Below are 26,659 nucleotides of genomic sequence, written 5' to 3' on the forward strand. Positions count from 1 at the left end.
GGCTTTTTTTAAAAAAAGGTAACATTAGTACATGTGGATAAAGAACACAAGCTAGTTAAAGATTTTCATGAATTAAATAGGATCGGGCTAAACAAACTATAAGTTGTGAGTGTAAGCAGGGTCAGCATCCCAAACTTTGGGATCGAGAACTCAGATGCTACAATGGCTGCTGTGGAGTTCTGATCAAATTCTAACAACTGTGAGGCCCCTTTAAATCATGCTTTTTTAAAACCAAAACAAGTAGGCATGGTCATACCTGTCAAATCTCATAGCCAGAGTCCTGTCCTTAAACACCCTGAAGAGTCATTTGCAAATTGAAACATTAACTCTCCACAAATGATGCTAGACCTGCTGAGTTTCTCCAGCACATCATTTTTATTTCATTTCTAAATGCTGCCTTTACCTCTTTTGATAAAGAAGGCATGAAATTTGACCCTTTGTGCTTATTGATCTTCATTCATTTATGCATCGGCTGTTGGCACTACAGTAGCATTTACTGCATATTCCAAATGGCCCTCCACCAAGATCAACCTGTTAGAATGCAATTTATCAGTTTTCCAGACTATATCAGGAGGAAAGACTATTGAGGGTCTGAAGTCATACATAGGCCATGCAGATTTTCTTTCCAAGGGGACTTTATGAATCATTTAGTTTTATGGACCGAGAATGAAAGATCAATAATTTATGAAGATAACAGTAGCCAGGATATGACAATACCTTGGTTGAAAAATGTAGTGCTGGAAAAACACAGCAGGCCAGGTAGCATCTGAGGAGCAGGAGAATCGACGTTTCGGGTATAAGCCCTTCTTCAGGAATGAGGCTGGTGTGCCAAGCGGGCTGAGATAAAAGATAGGGGGGAGAGAATTTGGGGGAGAGGTGCTAGGAATATGATAGGTGGAAGGAGGTGAGGGTGATCAATTATTTCAATCAATATTCTTAATTTTGGTTTGAATTTTAATTAACCTAGATTGAAGTGGAAAATCGATGACTACACCTGCCTTTCCTTACAGTTCTTTCTAGTTTAAGTACCCAGTATCATTAAGGATGTGGGAGTGTGGTGGTCATGTTATTGAATTCAAATCTACCCTAATCAATAATGGGATCAGATTCCCTCATCACCATATGAGAATGTGAATTCAAATTTAAAAAGTCTTCAAATACAAAAAAGCATGCATTTCACAATGTTCTCACATGTTTTTTATAAATGAAAACCTGCCACCCTAACTTCTTCTGCCCTATAATCAGACTCCAACCATATATCAACATGCTTGGAATGCAAATGCTCTCTGAAGTGGAGTTGCAAGTCAGACCTGTATATCAAATTCAAAATGACCAGAATGGCACTGATCTCACCAGTAACAACAATAAAACAGGTTTTATTTTTTAAGGATGGAATACAGAATTCCAGAGACAAGTTTCTGCATATTCCATTCTGTGATTGATCACCAGTGCCAAGTAAACTCAGAGGGACTCTTCCTGACAATTGCTTTCCTTTGTCATGAGATGGTGTTTGGTCTTCATTTGATGCTCCCCCACAAGCATGGTGCTAAAATTAATGGTTCATTATATACATTTACAGTAGATTCTAAACTGCATTCAATCCATTCTATAGCATTGCACATTAATCTGTCATATTCACATGTCATAGCAATCAATACCATTTTGATTCTTTATTGAATATACCAGACATCGATTGGTGAGAAATCCACAGATCGATCCACATAATGGACTGATGGATCAGAGTTTCCCTTAGCTTCAATTGCCAAATGACACATACAGAAATACTTCAGCTACTCATATCCCAACAATTTGTCTCATCACAAGCAAGTGGTGCAAGGTGGAACTTCATTACTTGATGTTAACACATGGGTAAATACTCTGAAATTGTTTAAGTAGTTAACAGACTCAGCCAAATCTCTCCATCCATCCTATCCAACCATGCTCGATCAGTTGTTAATTATTCATTTTAAATCTGAGATCTTTTTTTCTGTGAAACAGAAAGACAGTAAAGAGATTAATCAATATGGGAAAAAAGGCAGGTGATATGGAGTTCGGCCACAGATCAGCCATGACCTCATTGAATGGCTGAACAGGCTTGAGGGACTGAATCACCTACACCTTCCTATATAACCCACCTACAAAGCTATTTCATGAATTATATCTTGTGATTTAGGTTAATTTATGTAATATGGACAAATAAATAAGAATGTAACATCTTCACGAGAAAGTCTCTACCCAAATTAAATTTCTCACATATTGCAATGGATTGCTCTGTCCAACAAAATGCCTTTAGAGACAAAAAAAAACTCAAACCGAACTGCAATAGCTTCCTTAATTTAAGTACACTGATTTTTTTTTAAAAACAATTTTGGGTTGAACTGAAAGACAGAACTGGATAAAATGTTTTAAATTAGTATCAAAATGTATTTTCCTCAGGAAATAATTATATCAGTAATATAATCTCTCAATGAATAATCATGAGAATGCAATAAAAATTTATGTTAATTCTTCTATGAAGGTTTTCAGTAAATATTGACTGCCTAAGACAACTTTTAAATGAGAATGCATGCAAAATACAAGTTAACAGCAACATTCAAATCAATTTTCATCATTATTTTCTTGAAGCTATTAATTAGCAACTGCACAGAATGCCAGGTAATTAAATTTAGATTATAAAAATGTTCATTGCTAACCACTTTTAATCTTCTGACATAAATACCATCACAGATCAAGAACCCGGAAGGCATTCACAGATTATCATTTATGCCAATAACAAAAACAGAAGAATTCAAAAGCTGGTGTTAAATTGAAATTTACACTGTATAAATAACGTGTGATTCTAGGGATGATTTCCAAACTGCAGTCTAATCTGAGAATTTACTCGAGAGATTAGATTACTGCTGAGGATGGTTTTGAATCATTGCTTACAGTATTTGCTGTACACTAAGATAGTGATGTCAAATGAGAAAGAAGGAAACTAAACTCTCCAATTAGTAGACATCAAACTGATAGGAAAAGCATTAGCATTTACATAGAATGACTGTCAATTTAGCTGTCATTTTAACCCTGAATCAATAACAATTCGTTGAATTAATTAGTATTGCATAGGGACTCATCTTTGGTGAGGTCCAGCCGTTCTCATCTCCAAAAGGTGACAATGCGATCTATCAAGTGTCACCTTTAGACACAGTTGTGCAACACACATTGCTCCTCCTCCTGTAGCTCTGGACATGGATTACCGCTGTTGGCTGGTTTCAGTCGGATATAGCGAGTGCGGCGCTTCACACCCTTCTCTGTGCATTTCCCCATGCACAGGCCCCAGGAAGACCAGGTGGAAACCTCACAGTCCAATGGAGTCTCTGTAATGAATAAAACAATCAATTACAATCATAAAGTCTAGAAAAGATGTTGTTACAAACAGAGGATTTTTTTCCTACATTTTCATGTAAATTAGTGCAACTCAGTTGGGTAATAAAAATCATCGTAATTATTTAATTGATAAAACTTCAAATATATATTACTCATTGTCAAAACTTTCTCAAGCATAATGAATTGCTTTGCGGTGTTAAGACAACAGTGGAATCATTTGGATACATAGATACAGAAACATTTAAAATAGAAGTTGGTTTAGGCCATTTGCTCTGCCTTTCAATAAGATTGTGGCTGATCATCCAACTCAGAATCCCATTCCCAATTTCTCCCTATACTCCATGACCCCTTTAGCCCTCAATATTTTGGCCTTAAACCATTTTCTATGGCAGGGAATTCCATATGCTCTTCCACTCGCTAGGTGAAGAAAATTTCTATTAAGTTCTAAGTGGCCTACCTCGTATCCTCAGACTGTGACCTCTGATTCTGGATATGCATGAGAAATATACTTTTGGTGATGTTGCTGAGGAGTGAGTGTTGCCTGAGGACCCAGACAACTCTCTTTGGATATTGCCACACTAGAGGGTCTTTAAAGACCACCTGAACAACTGGATAAAAAGACAATTCTGGCAATGAAGCATTCTCTTCAGCTGAGAGTTTTCACTCAAATTATATTATTTTTGTTGCACCACTTTGTAATTTATGCATTGTATTTCATCAAGTTGATTTAGATTTGCTTGAGATTAGACTTTATCTAGACTGTTGTTTAATTCAGAGCTTGAGATCTGACTGTTGATCCTTTCCCACTTCTATAGCCAAATCATGCCTCATTTGGGCAGCATCTTTGTTTATATAACTTATGGATTACCCCTCTTTTTGGTAATTGAATCATGAATTTTTTTATTGCTTTATCTCCCTTCTCTTCCATCCCTTTAAAGGCATCCGGTTTTGTTCTTCCTGCCCTGTTACACTGGCTTAAATCTCTTGCATTTCAATCTGTCTTCAGATCTGATGAAAGATCAACTGGCTGAAATCTTACCTGTTTCTTAGATTAGATTAGGTTACTTACAGTGTGGAAACAGGCCCTTGGGCCCAACAAGTCCACACTGACCTGCCTAAACTCAACCCACCTAGACCCATTCCCCTACATTTACCCCTTCACCTAACACTACGGGCAATTTAACATGGCCAATTCATCTAACCTGCACATTTTTGAACTGTGAGAGGAAACCCACGCAGACACGGGGAGAATGTGCAAACTCCACACAGACAGTTGCCTGAGATGGGAATTGAACCCGGGTCTCTGGCGCTGTGAGGCAACAGTGCTAACCACTGAGCCACCATGCTGCCTGTTTCTCTCCACAGAAGCTGCCTGAGATTTTCCAGTAACGATTGCTTGTTTCAGATTTTCAGCATCCACAGTACATTGCTTGATATGTGAAGTAAGTGGACAGGAACAGAAGGACATCTGTGGATTACAAGGTTTTTGGAATATAGTAAAGGATGCCCAAGAAGCTAGTAAGGAAAAGAATAAACTTTGAGTGCAATCTAGCATAAAAAAAACAAGAAATGGACTGTAAAAGCTTTTGTATGTATGCAAAAGGAAATGTCTGCCTAAATTAAATGTGGGTCCTGTATGGAATAGAGAAATGACAGAGAACCTAAATTATTACTTTGTGTCAGTTCTCACTAAGGAAGATTCAAGAAATTTCCCAAAATTAGATTTCCAAGTGACTATGGAGAATGATTTGCAGGGAATTTGTATTGGTCAGAAAATTGTATTGTAGAAATCAATTGACCTGAAAGTTGGTAAATCTCTGAAACCTGATATTCTACAGCCCAGTATCAAGGAGGTGGTTATAGAGATAGATGATATATTTATGATCACCGTCCAAAGTTCTATACATTCTGGAATGATTCCTGCAGATTGGAAAGTAGTAAACACTAGAATCTATTTTAAAAGATCTGATAAATGGACACTTGAATAATAAAGAAGCATAGTTACTAACTATTACTACTTTGTTGTATTGCTAACAAAAATTAATAAATGGACATGGTATATTAGTATTTTCAGAAGAAAGGCTTTAAAAAGATTGGTTAGCAGAATTAGACCACATGGGTAATGGGGATAGTATGGGTAAAAGGCATTGAATTATTCAAATCAGCCATGATTGCATTATATGGAAGAGTTTTCTTGATGGTTTGAATGGCCTACTCCTGTTCATATTAAATATATACCAAAGGGTATATTCAAAGTGAATTGAGACACTCACTAATAGGGAAGCTACTGAAGAAACTACAGCAATGGAAGACAATAATTTGAGAACTTCACGTTTATTGGGTTGCCTCATTAAAATGATCTTGAACATCATAATAGAAAGAAATAGCACATTTTAAACAGAAATTGGTGAAATGCAGATTGTACTTCCTTTGTAGACTATTAAAAAGCATTCAAATCAAATTTAAATCACCACAAGTTGAGAAGTCTTGCTGAAATATGATGTCAGTAAAGATGAGAGATTTATCCACATTCTGGGAACAAACAGCAAAACAAAGACTAATAAAGGGATAATCAAATATGAAGAAAGGAGCAAGTTAAGGCTTTAGACTGTCACCAAAATGATTCATTCATATAGATCAAATTGTATTGTATTGCCATAGTTTCACCAGAGACTTCTTTCTCATTAGAAAGAAGCAACTGTAGTGATTTAACCTGAGGGCCACCAGCCCTCAGGCAAGGGAAGAAGGTGAGGTGAGTCCTTCATGGTAACCTCAAACTGGTGATGGGAATTGAACCCATGCTGTTCGGTATCACACTGCTCTGCAAACCAACCATCCAGCCAACTGAGCGAAATCAATCCCCATAGGTCAAACACTCAGATGCATCTTTAGGAGTAAAAATTGGAAGCAAGAGTAGTATGCCGACAATACAGTGCTATTATAGAAGAGGTCAGACAAAATATTATGGACAAAGCAAAATTTATTTGAGTTTGATCAGATTTATTTTGAGGAAGTTGAGAAAATTAAGATTGCAGTGGATATACTGGAACAAGCTGTCTATTTAGGACAAGTGTGAACAGAAGATATCGATGATTTGCAGAAGCAAGGATAACAACAGAAGTAATTTTGTGAAACTGAGGATGTGTTAACAACATGAAGTGAACTCAGAAGACACTACATTTACCCACTTTTCTGTATATCTGAGTAACCCAGACAACATCAAAAGGATCTTTGGAAGAAAACAGAAGTCACTGAAATGCAGATGCTAAAACATATGCTAAAAATTCCATAAACAAGTTAAAGGGTACTTGAAATTGCAAAAACAAAATAAACTTTTAAAAAGTAACATCCAAAACACAAATAATAAGCATTTGACCAAAGCTCAAACAAATATAAGTGTTTGCAGATGAGATACAGTGATGTAAGAGAATAGTAAGACAGACAAGTGTAGCACACCCCGACAACAGGTCTCCAAAAGGAGTAACTACAAAAACAGTAGCAAGTTAAAACTACACAGATTTGTATAGCCATGGCTCTACTTCCAGAAAACTGTGTTCATTTCTGGTCTCCCTGCTATAGGAAAGATGTTGTTAAATGTTGAAGTGTTCAGAAAAGATTGACAAGGATGCTGGCAGAATTGGAGGATTTGATCAATTGGGAGAGGCTAAATAGGCTGGGGCTTTTTCCCTAGAGCATCAAAGGCTGAGGGGTGACTGTATAAATGTTTATAAGATCATGAAGGGCATGGATAGGGTAAACAGCCAACATCTTTTTCCCCCAAGAGGTGTCCAAAACTAGAGGGCATAGGTTTACAGTGACAGGGGAAAGATTTAAAAGGGATATGAGGGGCAATGTTTTTCACACAGAGGATGGTATGTGTATGGAATGAGCTGCCAGAAGAAGTGGTAGAGACTGGTACAATTACAACATTTATAAGGCATTTAGATGAGTATATGAATAGGAAGAATTTAAGAGAGATATGTGCCAAATGCTGGCAATTGGGATAAGTTTTGGATATCTGGTCAGCATGGATGGGTTGGATTGAATAGTTTGTTTCCATGCTGTATAACTATGATTCTATGGCCAATTAAAATCATAGACTGATTCAAAGTTTTATAACTTACCTGACACAATGTCATCTATCTCATTGCCCATGGGAATGAGGTTGGACTGAGCTGGAATAATTCCAATTAATCGGTTGTCCTTCAGCTTTGTCAGTGTCGCTCTGGCGATTGGAGGGAGCTGCTTCAGTCTGGGATAGAAGAATGAGTTTGCAGGGTGGCTTGGTGAGCTCGACGTTATCTGAATGAAGCAGCACATTCAACAGTTAAATATCAGATTAGTGGTAGTTTTCTTGAACCATTATATCACAGTTAACCACCACACCCTCTATTTCTTTATACTTTACCTATTCAAATCGAATGCTTATTTTGGAAATTAACATTTAAACTGACAATCTCTGTTGACCTAGGTAGAAATATCTTGTACATTAAACACTAAATAATGCATAATGCATTAACCAAATTTAAGCCAAGCATTTCATGATTTAGAAAGAAACAAGAGGCCCATACAAAATGTGCTGGGTAATTATAATAGAATGGCTCCACAAATACCAATATAGACCTAGCACACATACACGCAAGGAGCAAGAACAGACTATTCAGCCTCTTGATCTTGCTCTGCCATTCAATAAGATCATGGCTGGATCTCATTGTAACTTCAACGCTATATTCTTGACTATCCTGCAACAGCCTTTTACCCCTTCATTTAAGCAACAAACTACTTACCTCTGTATTAAAAATATTCACGGATTCAGGAAGCTAGCACCTAAGAAACACGATTTTAGAGAAATAATTGATCCCAGTTTTACTTGGGAAAACTTTAAATATTAAGTTCTCTCAAGAGGAAACATCTTCTCCACATCCATACTGTCAAGACCCCTATCAGGATCTTGATATTTCAACAAAGTCACCTACTACCTACAATACTCCTAATGAAGACAACAAGGATCAAAGTACTAACTAACAGTGATGTAATGATAACATCATTGGATTAGTAATCCAGAACCTTGTGCTAATCTTCTGAGAGCATACATCACATCTTACCATGGCTGATGAGGTAACGTGAATTCAATAAAAATCTGGAGTAAAAGCTAGCCTAATAGTGATCATGTAGCCATTGTTCTCAGAATAGAGAAGCTGCCCTTTGTACCTGGATCAACCAAGTTGGGACAGCAGCAATGTGGCTGACTCTTATGAGCAATTAGGCCTGGGTAATACATGCTTCAAACACCCCATAAAAAAATGAATGAGTTTATTAAAATTTCATGAAATAGACAAGTGCAATATACCAATTTGTAAAGAAAAATCAGCTTTATGCTATTTTAGTCAAAATCTTTTCCATGGTGTACAACGTTGCTCTTTGAATCCAATAAACTCTGAACTGTGATAAGGTGCAGTACCTTGGCCTATCTGCTGCCCCTTATCTTTTAGGTGCCCCAAGCCATGATGGGATACATGCTATCCTCCAGTGTTTCAGTTCCTTCCTTTTGACTCTTGGCAATGAGCATCAGAAGGCTGTTTATTTACAAGGGATGAATCACAGCAAAGATCAACACCCGTCATTATATGGCCAACTTTAGCGCCTTGACTACCACACCAGCTATTTCAGCACATTCCAGAAATCAATCACACAGTCCTCTCACATGTATGTCACAATTGCTGCCCATATTAAAGAGACAGCTGGTACTTTTAGAAAGATAGATAGCGTGTAAAGTTTTGACCACCTAAGTTCTGGCAACAATCATTGAATGGATTTATGTTAAAGTAGTTATACTTTTATGCATATCATAGCTACCTCAGTGATGGTCTCCTGGGGAATGGTAGCAAAATTTGGTGAAGAAAAGGTGAAACCGCTGTCTGTCCCAGCATCGTAGGGATACAGGTCTATAGACATTTGTTCTTTCCAGTTGTCTCCTTCACACAGATTAATACTGTCACCTCCTACAAACCAGTCTGGACTTGGTACAATACGAACCATAAAAGACATCTGGGAATAAGCAGAAGTATTTTGGTTAGTCCTTATATATAGAACATACAACATAGAAAAATACAGCGCAGTACAGGCCCTTTGGCCCTCGATGTTGCGTCAACCCAAGCCCACCTAACCTACACTAGCCCACTATCCTCCATATGCCCATCCAATGCCCGTTTAAATGCCCATAAAGAGGGAGAGTCCACCACTGCTACTGGCAGGGCATTCCATGAAGTGAAATTCCATATTGTGATAAAGTGAGCAGAACAAAATGCATAATGAGACTGAGAATGCATTACAAAACTTCTCAGTCATGTACAGTGCTAGTTGTTTAAGGATTTATTTTGAAGTTTTGTTCAGGTAGCTAGTAGGATAAGTAGCTAATTAAACTATAAGATGTCACAGGCAAAAATACAAGAGAGTCCACCATTTTGCTGTTTGTAATTTTTTTTGCATTCAGTTCTTTCGTTAGTCTTTTTTTTTCTGAAACGGAGTTTGTATTTGTACTCGTGGTGGAAAGATGCTGGGTGCGCCATCTGCCCTGGAATGACCTTGCTGAATTCACTGAGGCTCACCACCAACAAGATAGTTTGCTTCCAATTATCACAGACCGTCAGAGATTGTCAACATTTTATTCCAGTTGGCAGAATATGGGAATAAAGCCAGGAGTGTAAGAGAGAGTCAAAACACAACCCACAATTAAGGTCTTCAATTTGAAATAAGATTTAAAGCAATTTTGAGAATTTGAAATGTAGCCAGGAACCAGGTTCTCAGATGTAGTGTTGAAGGCATAGGGAAATGTAAAGATAGCCTCACTGCCATTTTTAATTTCGCACCTGTGAGTTTGTTTAATCTTAATTACTCATTAGCAAGAAAAGGCTACTATTATCCTCTATAACCTCCTTCTGTGGTTATAAGATCTGAACAAAGCATAACAGCTGCCTGTTATTTCGAGCAGCTGCAGATATTCAAAAAACTTGTTAAAAAGAATATACAACACAAATTAGTTACCTTGTGGGAAATGACAGGATTGGGTTTTAAAAGGAAATCCCTCTTTGTGGGTTGAGCCAAAAACCCTCCATACTATTTAGAGTACAATTTACAGAATATCTCTTTGTTTAAATACATGTCATTGCTTCATATGGTGGATTTAAAGATTGTATGCAATTTTCAGGTAGACTTGATATCTTCTAATTATCATGAGTTACCACAGACTCTGATGCAAAATGCATGACTACAATGCAATCCAGATTCATTCTTGTAATAAATACGCAAACAAAAAAGGTTGCAATTGCACACTTAAACCATCAAGAACCTAATTCTATTTGCTAATATAAGTTAATTTAAACTACTTGTCACTTTATTAATATATTCTATCCTGAAATAATCTTGCTAGTTTGGAAATTCCCCGTGTTTGAGAGTGGAGGAGGAGTAAAACAAGGTGATATTTCAATGCAGGACCCAGTTATCTTTATGAGCTACAAGCGAAGTTTTGCATCATCAAGTATATAGGCATGAATGTGATTTTTTTAATTAACTGATAAGTCAAGACTGGATGATGTTATGGAGATGGAAGCAGGTGGGTTTAGTGGTGATACCAATGAGATTGGAAGCTAATCTTAGAATAGAATAATAATTTATTGTCACTTGTATTTTTACAAAAACATTGAGTGGGAAGTCGCTCTACTTCAGTGTCTATATTGACAACAGAAATCACATATAAACAAATTAAGCCAAAGTACATGACACCAAAGATTGGGAATAGACTGGATTAATCCTGATCTGTTGTTGCCAGGGGAAGGGATTGAGGCAGTATGTATGACGGAGCAGGGACCAAAACAAGGGCTTCAGTCTTCCCAACATTTAATTTGTGGAGACCTTGACTCAAACAGTATAGGATGTCAGGATCAGCAGTCTAATAGTTCAGAACCAGTTGAGAAAGAGAGAGGGGGAATGGTGATGTAATACTGGCTGTTATCAACATATGTGAAAATGTAGGTGAGGTGATATTATCACTGTACTGTGAATTCAAAGACCCAGGTAATGTTCTGGAGACCCAGGTTCAAATTCCACCATGGTGACAAAAAGCTGGAAATAAGGGTCTAATGATTGTGAAACCACTATCTGGTTCACTAATGTCTTTTAGCGAAGAAAACTGCTGTCCTTACCTGGTCTGGCAACATTAACTCCAGATCCACAACAGTATGGTTGACTCTTAACTGTCCTCTGGGTTGGGCAATAAATACTGGCCTAGCCAGCAATTCCTTCATCGCATGAATGATTTTAAAAAAAAGCTTTTGAGTAAGGCAAAAGGGGCTGAATGCATAAAAGGCAGCTGCCTAACAGAAGTTTCTGGGAAAATTGATTGTTCTAGGTCCAGACTGTTTACCTATTCCTCATTAGAGTCTGAGTTATCTTAATAGAAGCCAGAATGGAAGCTCCAAGACCTTAAATAATTACGTGGAAAAATCATCTTCCTTAGAACTCTTCCAATGTGGCTTCCTCTTTGACAACTGCAAAATAGATTTTAAAACAAATGAAAGATCCAATTTGACATTCAGTATTTTAAAGTTTCTAGTATTCATTTGCAGAGATTATCCTTTTCCAGGAAAGAGTAAGTCCTTTTCTAATGTTACATTTGTATTTCTGTTGTGGCCGCTAAACTATCAGTTTAACATTAACCATAGGATTTATGGATATATTAGAAAAATAAATCGTTCAAGGGAGGTGGCATCACTGGCTAGGCCAACATTAATTGTCATGAAGGTGGTGGTGAGCTGCCTTCTTGACCTGTTGCAGTCCATTTGGGAAAGGCACATCCACAATGCTGCTAAGGAGTTCCGACATTTATATCCAGTGTCACTGAAGGGATGGCTGTAAATATTTCCAGGTCATGATGGTGAAGTAGCTTGTAGGAGAGTTTGCAGGTGATGTTCCCATGTACCTGTCGCCCTTGAAAGAACTGTGATGTATTTGTAAGCCAGATATCAAGGCCAATCATTCTCACAACTCTGGAATTTATCCCTTTTGTCAGTGTTTGAATCAAGGCTGTAACTAGGTCATGTTCTGAATGATCCTAGCATAACTGAGACTGAGAGTCAGCGAGCAGGTTATTGCTCAGAAAGCACTGCTTCATAGCACTGTTGACTCTCCTATCACCTTACTACTGTTTGCAGTACTATTGCTGGAATGTTGCAAGGGCCTATACCTTTTGCAATATCTAGTGCATTCAGCGGTTTCTTGATGTCACATGGAGTGAATTAATGGCTGAAAGGTGGCATCTGTGAGACCACTGACACAAGGAGAAGACCAAAATGGGTCATCCATTCATCTCTTACATTCTTCATTCAGAAGTGTGAAGGCTGAACCTGGAGCTCCATCATTGAGGATGGGGACATTTGTGGTACCTCCTCCCCTAGCAAGTTTAATTATCCACCATCATTAACAACTGCAGAGCTTTAATCTGATTCATTGGTCATGGAAATCGCTTAGCTCGGTCACTTGCTTCTGGTGCTATTGGCATGACAGTAGTCCTTTTCTTGCTTCAACAGGTGGCACCGGGCTTAATGGTAAGGGTAGTTTGAAGGGTTTGTCTAGTCATGAGGGTGCAAATTGTATTGGAGAAAGGAACAATGTGCAAAGATTATAGCAAGAAACAAGAATAGCATTTTAAAAAAAACAGATGTTCATTTTGATAGCCAGACATGAGCCAAATGGCCTCCTTCTGCACAGTAATAATTCTGTGACCTGAAATGTAACTTCTACAAAGCCAAGCACTATATTTTTGTAATCGCTGGGAATGCATTTTACAAAGTGATTTGCCCTAATGAACAAAATAGGTGAGTTAGTGATACCATAGCAGCTCATTATTGTACTCATCTCTATACACAGTGAAAGTGTTTGGGAAGGCAAGTTACCATAGTAACAATGGCCCTTGCAAACAAAGAATTTTCATACGGACATCGCATCTACAATTGAAAATAGGATTCAATTCTGAACAGCAAACAAAGCAAATTTACTCTATTCAGAACATATTAATGTCAATTCTTCCCCTCCTAAATTGAATCAATTACGGAGAACTCAGCTGTGGTGTTGGCAGACACAAAACTGAATCTGCAAGAAGAAAATAAATAATTTCTGTCTAACCTTCTGTTGTAGGAAGCTTTTGAGAAAGCAAAATGTAGCCAATTTGCCATTTCTCAGATCTTGTGATAGGAATGATTTCAGGAGTTTGAGATTAATGATGATATGTTCTAATTTATGAATTTCCATCAATTGATCGATGTAACAAAGGGGGAAAATAGTAAGGAGGAAGAAAGCCCTTCAGCTGGAGTGCAAACTGGCAGAGCAAACTGTGATACAGGAAAAAATGATAAATGGGGACATGGGTGGGAAAGAGACGTGGGAGAGAAATGAAAATACTGCCATATATTGAGCAGAACTAATTCACAGTCACAAAAGACTCAAATTTCTGCACATGAAATGAAGAAAAGGAAATTCCCAGCAATTCATGCCACAATTTTCCACTATTTGAGTGAGATGATGTTCAGTAAACCTCCAGCTTCAACTGTAATAAACTCGTGTCTGACCAGCTGCATCAGTAGCCAATATTTAAGGCAATTTTAGAGTAATTGGGTTTATTATTGAGACAGCCATTATTTTGTTTCGAAGCCATTAAGCCAAATTTCCTAGTTGTCCACGTTAGTGTTTATTAACGAGGTGATACCTTGAAGTGGGCAGACCAAATTAACATAAATGTGTTGTCTGAAACAAAAACAAATTGTTGCCGAAACTCAGCAAGTTTAGCAGCAACTGTGGGGTTACAAAAAAAGAGTTAATGACTCTTCAAAGTCACCAGACTTGAAGCATCAACTATTTTCTTCCCAGAGATGCTGCCAGACCTGCTAAGTTTCGTGAGCAATTTCTGTTTTTGTTTCAGATCTCCAGCATCCACAGTTCTTTGTTTTATATAAATGTCATATCAATGCAGTATGAGTAGATGCAGCCAGGTTGAATCCAAAACTTTCCCAAAAATGTAAAGGTAAAAAAAAAATGGTTTTCCATTAATCCTTTGATATTTCCAAAGACTTTGTTATTTATGTTTGACAGTTTTAAAACTAGAAATGCATATTGCTGAATCAGAGACACACATAAACTTCATGAATTGTACAAACCTATCAATATTTAAATATGCACTGGACATACATATGGATAATAATGGAATGGTGTAGGTTAGATGGGAATCAGATTATTTTTACAGGTCGAAGCAACATCAAGGGCCGAAGGACTTGTACTGCGTTGTAACATTCTATGTTCTAATATTTCCTTTTGATGCATAAACATTAGGTATCAAATCGTATTCTTTTACTCAGAAACTGTAATTCTAAAAAACCTCCAGAAAGATGCCATACTAACACAAGGTACAAACACATAAATCTTGCAAGAAATGGCAACATAATATTTTAAGGAACTCCTTAAAAGGGAGGCAGATTAGACAAGGCAAACTGGTTGATAGGTAAGTGCACACAGTTAGTGGTGCCCAATGCTCTTGTCAGCAAAATTAGTGATTGGTCATCAGTAGCAGAAAGTATTCATTTTATATCTAATTCTCCACTTTGGGTGACCATCAGAGCCTTTGACAGTTCGTTCAAGTATCTATTACATCAAAAGGGCCAATTTTATCCCCTTCTCTTTGAAAGGGACTGGTTCATGTTAAAATACCTTTCTCTATAATACCATAAATATCAATATATGTACCAATATTTATTTTACTTTTATTTATAAAGAATGTTGCTTTTCAGCTGCAAACCGCATAAGGGAATAGGAGAACACAGAATCCCGACAGTGCGGAAACAGACCCTTCAGTCCAACAAGTCTACACCGACCCTCCAAAGAGTATTCCACCCATTCCCCTACATTTCCCTCTGACTGATGCACCTTACACATCCCTGAAAACTATGGGCAATTTAGCATCGCCAATTCACCTAACCTGCACATCTTTGGACTATGGGAGAAAACCCACACAAACAAACAGTCACCCGAGGCTAGAATTGAATCCGGGTCTCTGGCACTGTGAGGTAGAATTGCTAACAACTGAATCACTGTGCTGCCCCAGAAGCAGAATTATTAAATACCTGAGATACTTAAAACCAAAATGGTGCAAAATTGTCGAGGCATTTTGAAAAGAATTGCTGGAAGAGATGGTGATAAACTTTGTCCCCCAAAAAGAATACTATAACGGATACAGTAAGCAACAGAGATGACACAAAGCAGGTGGGAATGAATTGAGGATTTGACAAGAACATACATGTTTGCACCCACTTGCATTACTCCTTACACAAATGCAATAGAACATAGAACAATACTGCGCAGTTCAAGCCCTTCTGTTCTCAATGTTGCGCCGATCTGTGAAACCAATGTGAAGCCCATCTAACCGACATTATTACATTATCATTCACATGTTTGTCCAATGACCGTTTAAATGCCCTTCACATGCAACATGATAGCACATGCAATCTCAATTTTTACCAACGCGGCTTGTACTATGTAGGATTTCTTACTTCTTGCTCAATTGCTTCAGTACTTGAGTCACATTCACCAGGAGCCATGCTCCATCCAAAATTACGCCAAGCAGGTGCATGTTTACAAACCCTCTCTTGTTCAATGGACAAAATTAAAAATCACACAACATCAGGTTATAGTCCAACTGGTTTATTTGGAAGCACTAGCTCTCAGAGTGCTGCTCCTTCATTAGGTAGCTGCGGAGTAGGACCATAAGACACCGAATTTATAGCAAAAAATTAGTGTCATGCAACTGAAATGATATATTGATATAGATTGCTGTTAAGTCTTTAACCTTTTAGAATGGGTTACAGATTTCAGTTCATTAATATGTAAATCCCTGAACTTGTTTTAAGTCATTTTCTCAAGATAACTTAAGGTTTTATAAAAAATGGTGATAATCCAGCTCAGACACTACATTAAAGGTTACAGTCTGTCTGTATCCCAATCTTGAGTCAGACTGGTTCTATTTCCAAAGTGGAATTTATAAAATATTACATGGATTGACTGCCATTGACTGCCTGAAGATTGTGAAATTTTAAAAAACTGAAGACTAAACAGCAATCTAAGTTTGTTCAATATATCATTTCAGTTGCAGGACACTAATCTTTTGCTTTAAATTCTGTGTCTCGTATTCCTGCTCCACAGCTACCTGATGAAGGAGCAGTGCTCCGAAAGCTAGTACTTTCAAATAAACCTGTTGGGCTATCACCTAATGTCGTCTGATTTTCCAACACCAGCTCCTCCACATCATAGCTCAATGGAAAACAATCCTGATGGCCCAGAATTGCTGGGATTCCCTTTTCTGATGCATTTCAGTTGTCTGATAGGTTCTTGCAGGCTCTGGTAACACAAAATAGTAGTAATGATTCTTGTCCATTCAGAATTCCTTGCTCCTCCTGCCTTCAGCTCCCTATCCTTTAGCACTACATAACAAAAGCAATAAAGTCTCTGTTCTAATCTTAGAAACCTGCTTCACTACAAGAACCTGTTTGAAAACTTTCAAACTGAAAACTGTTCCATTTGGAGACAGGAAATTCAACGTTTCAGGCATAAGCCCTTCATCAGGAATCAGGAATTCCTGATGAAGGGCTCATGCCCGAAACGTCGAATTTCCTGTTCCTTGGATGCTGCCTGACCTGCTGCGCTTTTCCAGCAACACATTTTCAGCTCTGATCTCCAGCATCTGCAGTCCTCACTTTCTCCTCCATTTGGAGACAGCCAAGCTCATACAAATTCTGTGTATTGAAACTCTGTATCATAAAGAAAAGGTTAATAAAAATGCCACTGTAAGTAGTTTTGTTTACCCTTTGCATCATGGCATGTTCAAGTCATCATGGCATGTTCAAGTCATATACGCACTAACTAACTAATTCCCTTCCAGAACACTGTTCAGACCATTTTGGACATAAAGGAAACATCACACAAAGAGAAAACACAAGAGATTTCTGAAGTGCATGGGTTGGAGGGTACAACTGAAAGGGATTTTCCCCGGGATTTTCCCCAGGATGAATGGGAGAGCATCTCAGATTCATAGAATCGCAGCACAGAAACAGATCCTTTGGTCCAACTCATCCATGCCAACCCAGCTTCCCCAAACTAACCTAGTCCCATTTGCCTGCGTAATGCTTGCACTAAAATCAGCACTACGTAATACTATAGTATTTCCAGGAACCCTAAAAGCTGGAAGTTTTGGATGGTTGGAAAACAGACATTGGTTTGAGGCATTTCATTTTGCAGTCATCTGCACAAAAGCAAGAGTACTAAATTTCAAAGGCAGCAACAACGTATACCGCATGAGAAAAGGGTGCTGATTTCAAATTGTTGCTCAATGATGGAATTCAATGTAGCTAAGTGCGAAGTCGTTCACTTTGGTAGGAATAACAAGATGATGGATTACTGGGCTAATGGTAGGCTACTTGGTAGTGTGGATGAGCAGAGGGATCTTGGTGTCCATGTACACAGATCTCTGAAAGTTGCCACCCAGGTAAATAGTGCTGTGAGGAAGGCATATGGTGTACTGGGCTTTATTGGCAGAGGAATTGAGTTCCGGAGTCCTGAGGTCATGTTGCAGTTGTATAAGACTCTGGTGCGGCCTCATCTGGAGTATTGTGTGCAGTTTTGGTCGCCATACTATAGGAAGGATGTGGAAGCTTTAGAACGAGTGCAGAGGAGGTTTACCAGGATGTTGCCTGGAATGGTAGGAAAATCTTATGAGGAAAGGCTGAGGCACTTGGGGCTGTTCTCATTGGAGAAGAGAAGGTTTAGGGGAGATCTGATAGAAGTGTATAAGATGATTAGGGGTTTAGATAGGGTAGATACTAAGAACCTTTTACCGCTAATGGAGTCAGGTGTTACTAGGGGACATAGCTTTAAATTAAGGGGTGGTAGGTATAGGACCGATGTTAGGGGTAGATTCTTCACACAGCGGGTTGTGAGTTCATGGAATGCCCTGCCCGTATCAGTGGTGAACTCTCCTTCTTTATGGTCATTTAAGCGGGCATTGGATAGGCATTTGGAAGTTATTGGGCTAGTATAGGTTAGGTAGGATTCGGTCGGCGCAACATCGAGGGCCGAAGGGCCTGTACTGCGCTGTATCCTTCTATGTTCTATGTTCTATGATCAAGGTGAGAGAACGCAGTAATTAGAGGCAGTCCGCACAGGTTCACTATGCTGACCCCAGGACTTGAGGGCAGGTTGTGTTTAGAAGAATGAGAGGCAACACTATTGAAGTGATAATTAAGGGACTTGACAGGGTAGATGCAGAGAGAGGTTGTTTCTCCTAATGAGACAGTCTAGAATTAGAGGGCATAATCTCAGGGTAAAGGGTTGTGCATTTAAGACAGAGGAGGAGGAATGTCTTCTCTCAGAAGGTAGTAAGTCTGTGATAACCTTTGCCAAGAGTACTGGAGAGTCTGGGTCATTAACAATATTCAAAGCTGAAATAGACAGATTTCTAATCAGTAAGGGAATCAGAGTTGTTTAGCTCAGTTAGCTGGACAGCTGATTTGTGATACAGAATGATGCCAATATTAGTTTGATTCCTACACTGGCTGAGGTTACCCTGAAGTACTCATATTCTCAATCTTCCCCTCATGTGAGGCATGGTAGCAGTCCGCTTAAAACAACACCAGGTGTCTCTCTCTAATGACAGAGTAACAATAGGACTATAGCAACTTTGCCTTTGATATGTATCAGTTTACAACATTAGCCAAACAGGATGCTTGCTTTATTGATAGTGATCAGTGAAGTGTTTGAGCTTATAATTCTAATAACTTTGGTATGTTACCTACACGTCTGACTAAGAAGTTAGGGATAATAGCCAATAACTCAAGAGTGGCTAGATCAGTCAAGAGTAAAGCCAGAGTTAATAGAAGTTGTGAAATTGTAAGAAATAGTAATAGTTCATGGCCTCAATTAGAGTCATAGAGATGTACAGCATGGGAACAGACCCTTTGGTCCAACCCATCCATGCCAACCAGATATCCCAACCCAATCTAGTCCCACCTGCCAGCACCCGGCCCATATCCCTCCAAACCCTCCCTATTCATATACCCATCCAAATGCCTTTTAAATGTTGCAATTGTACCAGCCTCCATCACTTTCTCTGGCAGCTTATTCCATACACGTACCATTCTCTGTGTGAAAAAGTTGCCCTGTAGGTCTCTTTCATACCTTTCCCCTCTCACCATAAACCTATGCCCTCTAGTTCTGGACTCCCCGACCCCAGAGAAAAGATTTTGTCTATTTACCCTATCCATGCCCCTCATAATTTTGTAAACCTCTATAAGGTCACCCCTCAGCCTCCAACACTCCAGGGAAAACAGCCCCAGTCTGTTCTGCCTCTCCCTGTAGCTCAAATCCTCCAACTCTGGCAACATCTTTGTAAGTCTTTTCTGAATCCTTTCAAGTTTCACAACATCTTTCCGATAGGAAGGAGACCAGAATTGCATGCAATATTCCAACTGTGGCCTAACCACTGTCCTGGAACAAGGTCTTTCTGTTCCCTTCAGAAATTTCAGGTGGATGAGGGGTGAGAGGCTGAGCAGCTGGAAACTTTAATGGAATCCTCAAAGTCACCAGCTGGGATCAATAAAATAGTTCACATGACATTCATACAAGTGATAAGTCAAAGAATGGCTTCTTGGGGCTGGAATCTGCATTACAAATAGTATACCTCAGATATCTTGTTTCTTCTCCCCAACTGAACAGAATGGACAAATGTAATTAAATGAACATTGATGCAAGGTACTGACTGACCCTTTAAATATATAAGTGGCAAGGTAGATGAGGAGAGGGAAGCTCTCCAAGAATGTAGTGACTGATACCATTCTCGTGTTTTAGATTGGATGTATTTGTTTATTCAGGCTGCATGCTTTTTGAACTGTTGCACCTCAGTAAAACTCCATGACCCTTGGGCAATCTGTAAACTTTCATCAAAAGAATACAATGTGCTGATGCATGATTCTATTGGTACTGGCCACCGTAGGACACCTTAAGAGCAGAGTCTTCCCAATGGGTGAGCCTTTTTAATTTGGCCAGACAGGTAGCTAACATGCAACAGGAGCTTAGCAAAATGTTTGAGGTTCCAAACCAAGCAACTGAAAAAAAATCTGTCAATTTTCTGTATGGTCATACTATGTCCCCTATTATGCCCAAGTGAGGTGGATGAATCAGCTCTCCTAGTTTTACTCCCATTTCAGTAGTCTATAACAAAAGATCATGAATTATTTCTAGTATGCAACTATATCACACTTCAATTAAAACAGTTCACCAGTTCAAAAAAGAAGAGGCCAAATAGGACATTTATTAGACTGACTGAAAATAAAAAAGGGCACTTTGTTATTTACTAACTCCAAGAGTTTAAAAAGTTAAATATATATACAAGCACAGGTAAGAGGGGAGATTGCCAAATACAAAAAGGAAGGCCAAGAGTATACAGTTTAAAATAATGTTAGAGGCATTAAGATGTTTGGCTTTGAACTGAAACCATAGTTGTTTCATTGATGTCTTATATCCCGAACAGTGGTGAAATTTGTAGATTCTCATGCGAATAGATACATAGATGTAGATATAGTGAATAGATGTTTTCCCAATTGGCTTTCTCGTTGTCTCTTTCTAACTCTCAAAACAGCACCCAAACAGACAGCTAGCCAGCCTGAGATTGGCTTCCAGTTCAGCTGTTTTCAATCCATTTTCCTTTCTGTCTAAAAGCTGTTACATGACATACAGCTCACCTGTTTATTCATATGTCTGGCTTCTTTGTTTCTCCACCCCTCAAGCTGGATAATCTGCAGGCAACTTTCATCCAAAATGTGAAAGTGAGTCGACCAGGAAATACAGATTCTATAAATTTCACTCAGGAATCAATGCAATTTTAAAGCCTTTATCACCACCAAGTTGAAACCAAATACTAAGGAGGATCAACCCAAGGAATTTCCTAGGCTACATTAACTTAATGATTTTCTGTTGAGAATTAATTGAATTGAATTGAATTGAATTAGCTTTATTGTCACACATGCTCTAAGGAGTATAGTGATAAGTGTACAAGTCAGCACTTACAACATCATCTTAGATACAAAGCTATCTAGATATAGATTCTTCAATACAGTCCTTAGGAAAAAAATTAAAAATAAAAAGTCCAACATTTCAGATTGTTGGAATAAATTAGAAAATAGAGAAATTAAAATGTTTAGAACAATAGTCCTTCCAATCCAGTCCATGCTGGCAACTGAGGTTCAGTTTGTCTCCTTCTTTCTACAAAAATAAGTAGACCAAGCAATTTCATGCAGGGCATAATCATGGTGAATGCATACGTAGGGGATAATTTTAATTGCTGATCCGAGTATAAAATTTAATTGGCAACTCATCACACAACCCGATATTTCCTTTGCATGAATTCAGTGGGAAGTAAAAACCAGCTGTATAACACCAGTTTGATAATACCTGGTTTTCATCATCACCCACAATTAGAATTCCCTTCATTATCTATAATCCAGTTTGCTGCTCTTTATTGTTACGCCATTACACCAACACTAAGTTCTAATGAATGCACAGAGATTCAATCAACGCTTTCAAAAGAGAACTAGAGAATAATCTGAAAGGAAAATATTTGTAGTGCTGCAGGGAAAGCACAGGGGAGTAGGACCAGTTGGGTTAATCTGGCAGAGAGCTAACCAAATGACCTCTCTCAGTTGTGATAAATTACATTCTATGATAAATCGTGAACTCCAATATGATTTTTGGGGGAAAAAAAAGGGTCACCCAGTTTAAGATAATTGTGTTGCACATTTTGATATATTAACTCAGAGATAATCGACCCTTTTCCAATTAGAGTCAAAAAGTGTGGCACTGGAAAAGCACAGCAGGTCAGGCAGCATTTGAGGAGCAGGAGAATTGACATTTTGGGCATTAGCCCTTCATCAGGAATGTTGACATTGATCTCCAGCATCTGCAATCTTCACTTTCTCCTTTTCCAATTAGGAGAAACTACAGGCTAAGGAAAATGGATAAGTGGATACTCACAAAAGAATGTCTGGCATGCACTTCAAATTCAGTGGAAGTCTGTTCCACACCATTTGGGATAGCTGGTGCTGAGAAAACCCCGTAGACACTCTGGATTTTTTCTCCCGATGCTTCCACCTCTCGCATCAAAGACCATGCCTCACTTTTCTCTGCAAATTCCCGTACTCCATTGCTGGCATATTCACCCACTCGCCACATGTGATAGTCACTGCTGTGGGTGACCACTGTTTCAGGAAACAGAAAAGCAGCTTTACTAATTCAGTCACAACAAAATAGCGCTACACTCTTCTGTACTGCAAAAACAAACTGTTTAAATAAGTGTACGGTTATTCTGAAAGTATAGACACATTTGTCTGATAGATTCAATGGCTCCTTTGCTGTGGTCTAGAGATCAGGGCTGAGCCAAGCTGATAGATTTACCTCACTAGGACAAGTAGTGCGACTTTTAAGATAAAGAAGAACTGAAATGTCAGAGGTCATTGTGGGTATCTGAATGGCTTTAACGTCTCACCCAAATGGCAGCACCTTAGTCAGAACTCTACTCCATCAATATTGAACTGGAGTCTTGATTTCTTTTTTAAAAATGTTGAAAACAGATTTCTCGGGTGTGACTACAAGTTAATGGAAGCCGTCCCATCGGTGTCTCTGGGTTAATTTGACTGATGATTTGCACCAAATATTGGTTGCTGCAATTTCTCCTTTTTAAAAAGCCATCTAAAGAGGAAAAACTAACTCCTCTCTTTTTTGTAAAACAACTAAGATTGTAGCACAACATACCATTTGGGCGGCACGGTGGCACAGTGGTTAGCACTGCTGCCTCACAGCGCCAGGGACCTGGGTTCAATTCCCGCCTCAGGCGACTGACTGTGTGGAGTTTGCACGTTCTCCCCGTGTCTGCGTGGGTTTCCTCCGGGTGCTCCGGTTTCCTCCCACAGTCACAAAGATGTGCGGGTCAGGTGAATTGGCCATGCTAAATTGCCCGTAGTGTTAGGTAAGGGGTATATGTATGGGTGGGTTGCGCTTCGGCGGGTCGGTGTGGACTTGTTGGGCCGAAGGGCCTGTTTCCACACTGTAAGTAATCTAATCTAATACCATTGCAATTTGCCAAAGGATTCACAAGAATTGTTCCAGGGATGGAGAAGTTGTTAGATGGAGAGGTTGGGATTGCTCTGCTTGGAGGAGGGAATCTTGGACATGAAATTTGATAGACATATTAGATGTCATGACGAAACTAGCAGATGGAGAAATTATTTCCACTGGCAGAATGATGACACCCAGAGGGTATACATTTAAGGTAACTGGAAGACAGAGGCAATAACATGGGGAAAAATTATTTTCACAAAGCAAGAGACTAGGATATGGAATCCATTACACTGAAAGACTGAAGCGACTGGGCTTGTATACCCTTGAGTTTAGAAGACTAAGAGGGGATCTGATTGAGACATATAAGATCATGAAAGGATTGGACACTCTGGCAGCAGGAAACATGTTTCCGCTGATGGGTGAGTGCCGAACCAGAGGACACAGCTTAAAAATACAGGGTAGACCATTTAGGACAGAGATGAGGAGAAACTTCTTCACCCAGATAGTGGTGGCTGTGTGGAATGCTCTGCCCCAGAGGGCAGTGGAGGCCCAGCCTCTGGATTCATTTAAGAAAGAGTTGGATAGAGCTCTCAAAGATAGTGGAATCAAGGGTTATGGAGATAAGGCAGGAAGCGGATACTAATGAGGAATGATCAGCCATGATCATATTGAATGGGGTGCAGGCTCGAAGGGCAGAATGGCCTATTCTTGCACCTACTGTCTGTTGACTATTGACATGAGACTGTGATGGGGGTAGATTCAACTGATGCATGTAAAAGGGAGTGGATTATTATCTGAAAATAAAAAAAAATGCTACGGGAAGAAAACATGAGATTGCAGTGGGGACGTTGCTCCTGCAGGCAACCAACACTGAGACGACGGGTCGAGTGGCCTCTTTGAGCCAATCTATGGCGTTTTCTTTTAAAAAAAAATAAAACACGGTTATGAACGCGAATGTTTCACGAAATGACAGGTGCGGTTGGAGATAAAGATAAACGTGATCTCCGGGGAGAGCTTCATCCTTCGGGCTTGAAGTAGTCATCTGTTCACAACATAACACGTTGCCCGAACTGAACGAGATCCGAATGTCGCCTCAGGAGTGAGGACACAGGAAAGACAGAGAGAGAGAGAGAGAGGCGGGGGAGAGAGAGGTGGGGAGGGAAAAGATGAAGTGTCCGCCAGATGGCAGCGGCATTTCCCTGTTTCAGAAAGTTCTCCTGGAGAAGGAACAGCACCCACTTCATTCGGGCAGGAAGAGGCTGAGGAATGAAATATCTTAAAAGGGAGGCGGATAAATGTTCTCTGTAAAAAGTTAACTTTAAAGCTGGTCTTGGTGACAGTCAAAAGAAATCCAGACCTGACACAGTTTTGCAGCTGGGAAACTGTTTATAGTCACTTTAGTTTTATTAAACTTCATTTTTTTCCAAAAAAAATGTATTTCTGGTTGAGAATCGGGCACGCTTTGTTTGTAGGGGGATGAGGGTTATACTGTGACAGGGAACACAGCACACTTACCCATCATGGGTGACCACTGCGCCGGGGGCCGGTACAGCGGGTACTGCTTGGGGAAGGCGGTGCGGCTCCACTTGCCCGTGAAGATGAGACTGTACTTGGCCCGGTCACTGGCCGCACACGGAGCTTCCCCATCCACGGGCCGGCATCGCCCGCAGCCCAGCACCGTCACAAGTAGCATCCCCCAAACTCTCCACAATTCACACATCGCCATCAGATTGCCGCGAGCGGGTGGTTTCTGTTCTTTTTTAAAGAAAAAAAGCACTGCAGGAAACAAGTATACTATTAAAGATGTATTTTGCCTTAATGTTAAATATAAAATACTTTTAAAAATGTCATTTCACTGTCAATGATTACTTCCATCGCTATACTAAAACACATTTCGCTGTTACGTTGCATTGACAAAAATTAAGTCTAAATTGACTGATCATATGCCTTAGAGAGGGGAGATCGCTGCACACATTTAAAGATTGTTACTAGAAACTATCACGGGGAGATCAGGGGGAAATCCTTGTTTACAGTATGGTGTGAAACGATCTGTTGCCTCCTTCACAAAACAGAGTTTAAAAATAAGAAATTAAAAATTAGTAAATGAAGGAAGTCAGCTGGAAATACACCCAGTCTGGGTAACTGAGCCAGCTGTTGTGCAGTTGCACGATTTTCTGCTCTAAAACAGGAGTGCAGCCCTGGCATACTTACTGCAAGTTGAGCTGTTGATAAAATCGGTGTGTTGTCGCTCTTTTGCAAGGTGTTGAGACCGGGACCTCTGCAGAAAGCGGCGGGAACAGACTGGCTATTTATGCTCCCACTACGTCCTTACTAGTCAAACGATTATTGTAACCTTTCGACCTCACATTTAAGGGTGGGCACTCCATAATATTCATTTAAAGATATTTGGACGGATTATATCACGTTTATCCCCGCTTTGTGCGTTGTCTCAAGCATCGTTGATACTGATAGGTCTAAAAAAGAGATTGTAAAACATAAATCACCCAACCCCAACCCTGCTTTGTCTGCAACTCTGTTTACCGCCTTAAAACTGCCACATTTCTGCTGTAATGCCGATCTAGGACTATAGAATTACAAATCTGGCTGCAAAAACTCCAGTGGACGTCACAGTCGATTCTGCTGTGGATCTACTGTACAGATAGGCTTTTTTTTTAAAAAAAAGAACGTCAACTCTGCAAAACTTTAAACCCAATGTAAATAACTCAGTCTGTCCGGGCTTTTGGTCTGAATTTGGAGAGGCTTCCATCGCCATTTCTGAAGCTATCAGATTGTGAGGAGTAGCTTCCTTCGGGACTGGACTGGAGCACCCTGCTTTATTCCTTCAAAACGAGAAAAGCCCTGTTAGAAGGCAGCAGTGCAATCACACTGAACTCACACATCCCCAGGGGGTTAACCCAGGAGGTAATGGCTTAGTGGAATTAGGTTAGGGTGAGAGGGGAAAGGTATAAAAGATACCTAAGAGGCAACTTTTTCGCTCAGAGGGTGTGTGGATGGAATGTGCAACCAGAGGATGTGGTGGAGGCTGATACAATTGCAACATTTAAAAGGCATCTGGATGGGTATATGA

At 39.4% G+C, this 26,659-nt stretch overlaps 1 protein-coding gene across 3 annotated transcripts; it reads right to left on the reverse strand.

Annotated features, from left to right (window-relative positions):
• Nucleotides 1-1,356: 1,356 nt before the first annotated feature.
• spon2b (spondin 2b, extracellular matrix protein) lies at nucleotides 1,357-26,092 on the reverse strand. 3 transcript variants are annotated; one of them, XM_060844730.1, is made up of 7 exons: nucleotides 25,783-26,092; nucleotides 25,087-25,347; nucleotides 22,489-22,712; nucleotides 9,226-9,417; nucleotides 7,494-7,671; nucleotides 3,179-3,359; nucleotides 1,357-1,987 (listed from the first exon to the last, which is right to left on the reverse strand). In XM_060844730.1, coding segments are annotated over exons 1-6 (1,035 nt in total). In that variant the 5' UTR covers nucleotides 25,784-26,092; the 3' UTR covers nucleotides 1,357-1,987; nucleotides 3,179-3,180. The 3 variants fall into 3 exon arrangements, with proteins under 3 accessions (XP_060700713.1, XP_060700875.1, XP_060700797.1); XM_060844892.1 differs by lacking the exon at nucleotides 1,357-1,987 and having other exon boundaries at nucleotides 2,638-3,359; nucleotides 25,087-25,321; XM_060844814.1 differs by lacking the exon at nucleotides 1,357-1,987 and having other exon boundaries at nucleotides 2,638-3,359; nucleotides 25,087-25,326.
• Nucleotides 26,093-26,659: the final 567 nt, after the last annotated feature.

Source organism: Hemiscyllium ocellatum, chromosome 1, assembly GCF_020745735.1.
Source record: "Hemiscyllium ocellatum isolate sHemOce1 chromosome 1, sHemOce1.pat.X.cur, whole genome shotgun sequence".
NCBI classification, from domain to species: Eukaryota; Metazoa; Chordata; class Chondrichthyes; order Orectolobiformes; family Hemiscylliidae; genus Hemiscyllium; species Hemiscyllium ocellatum.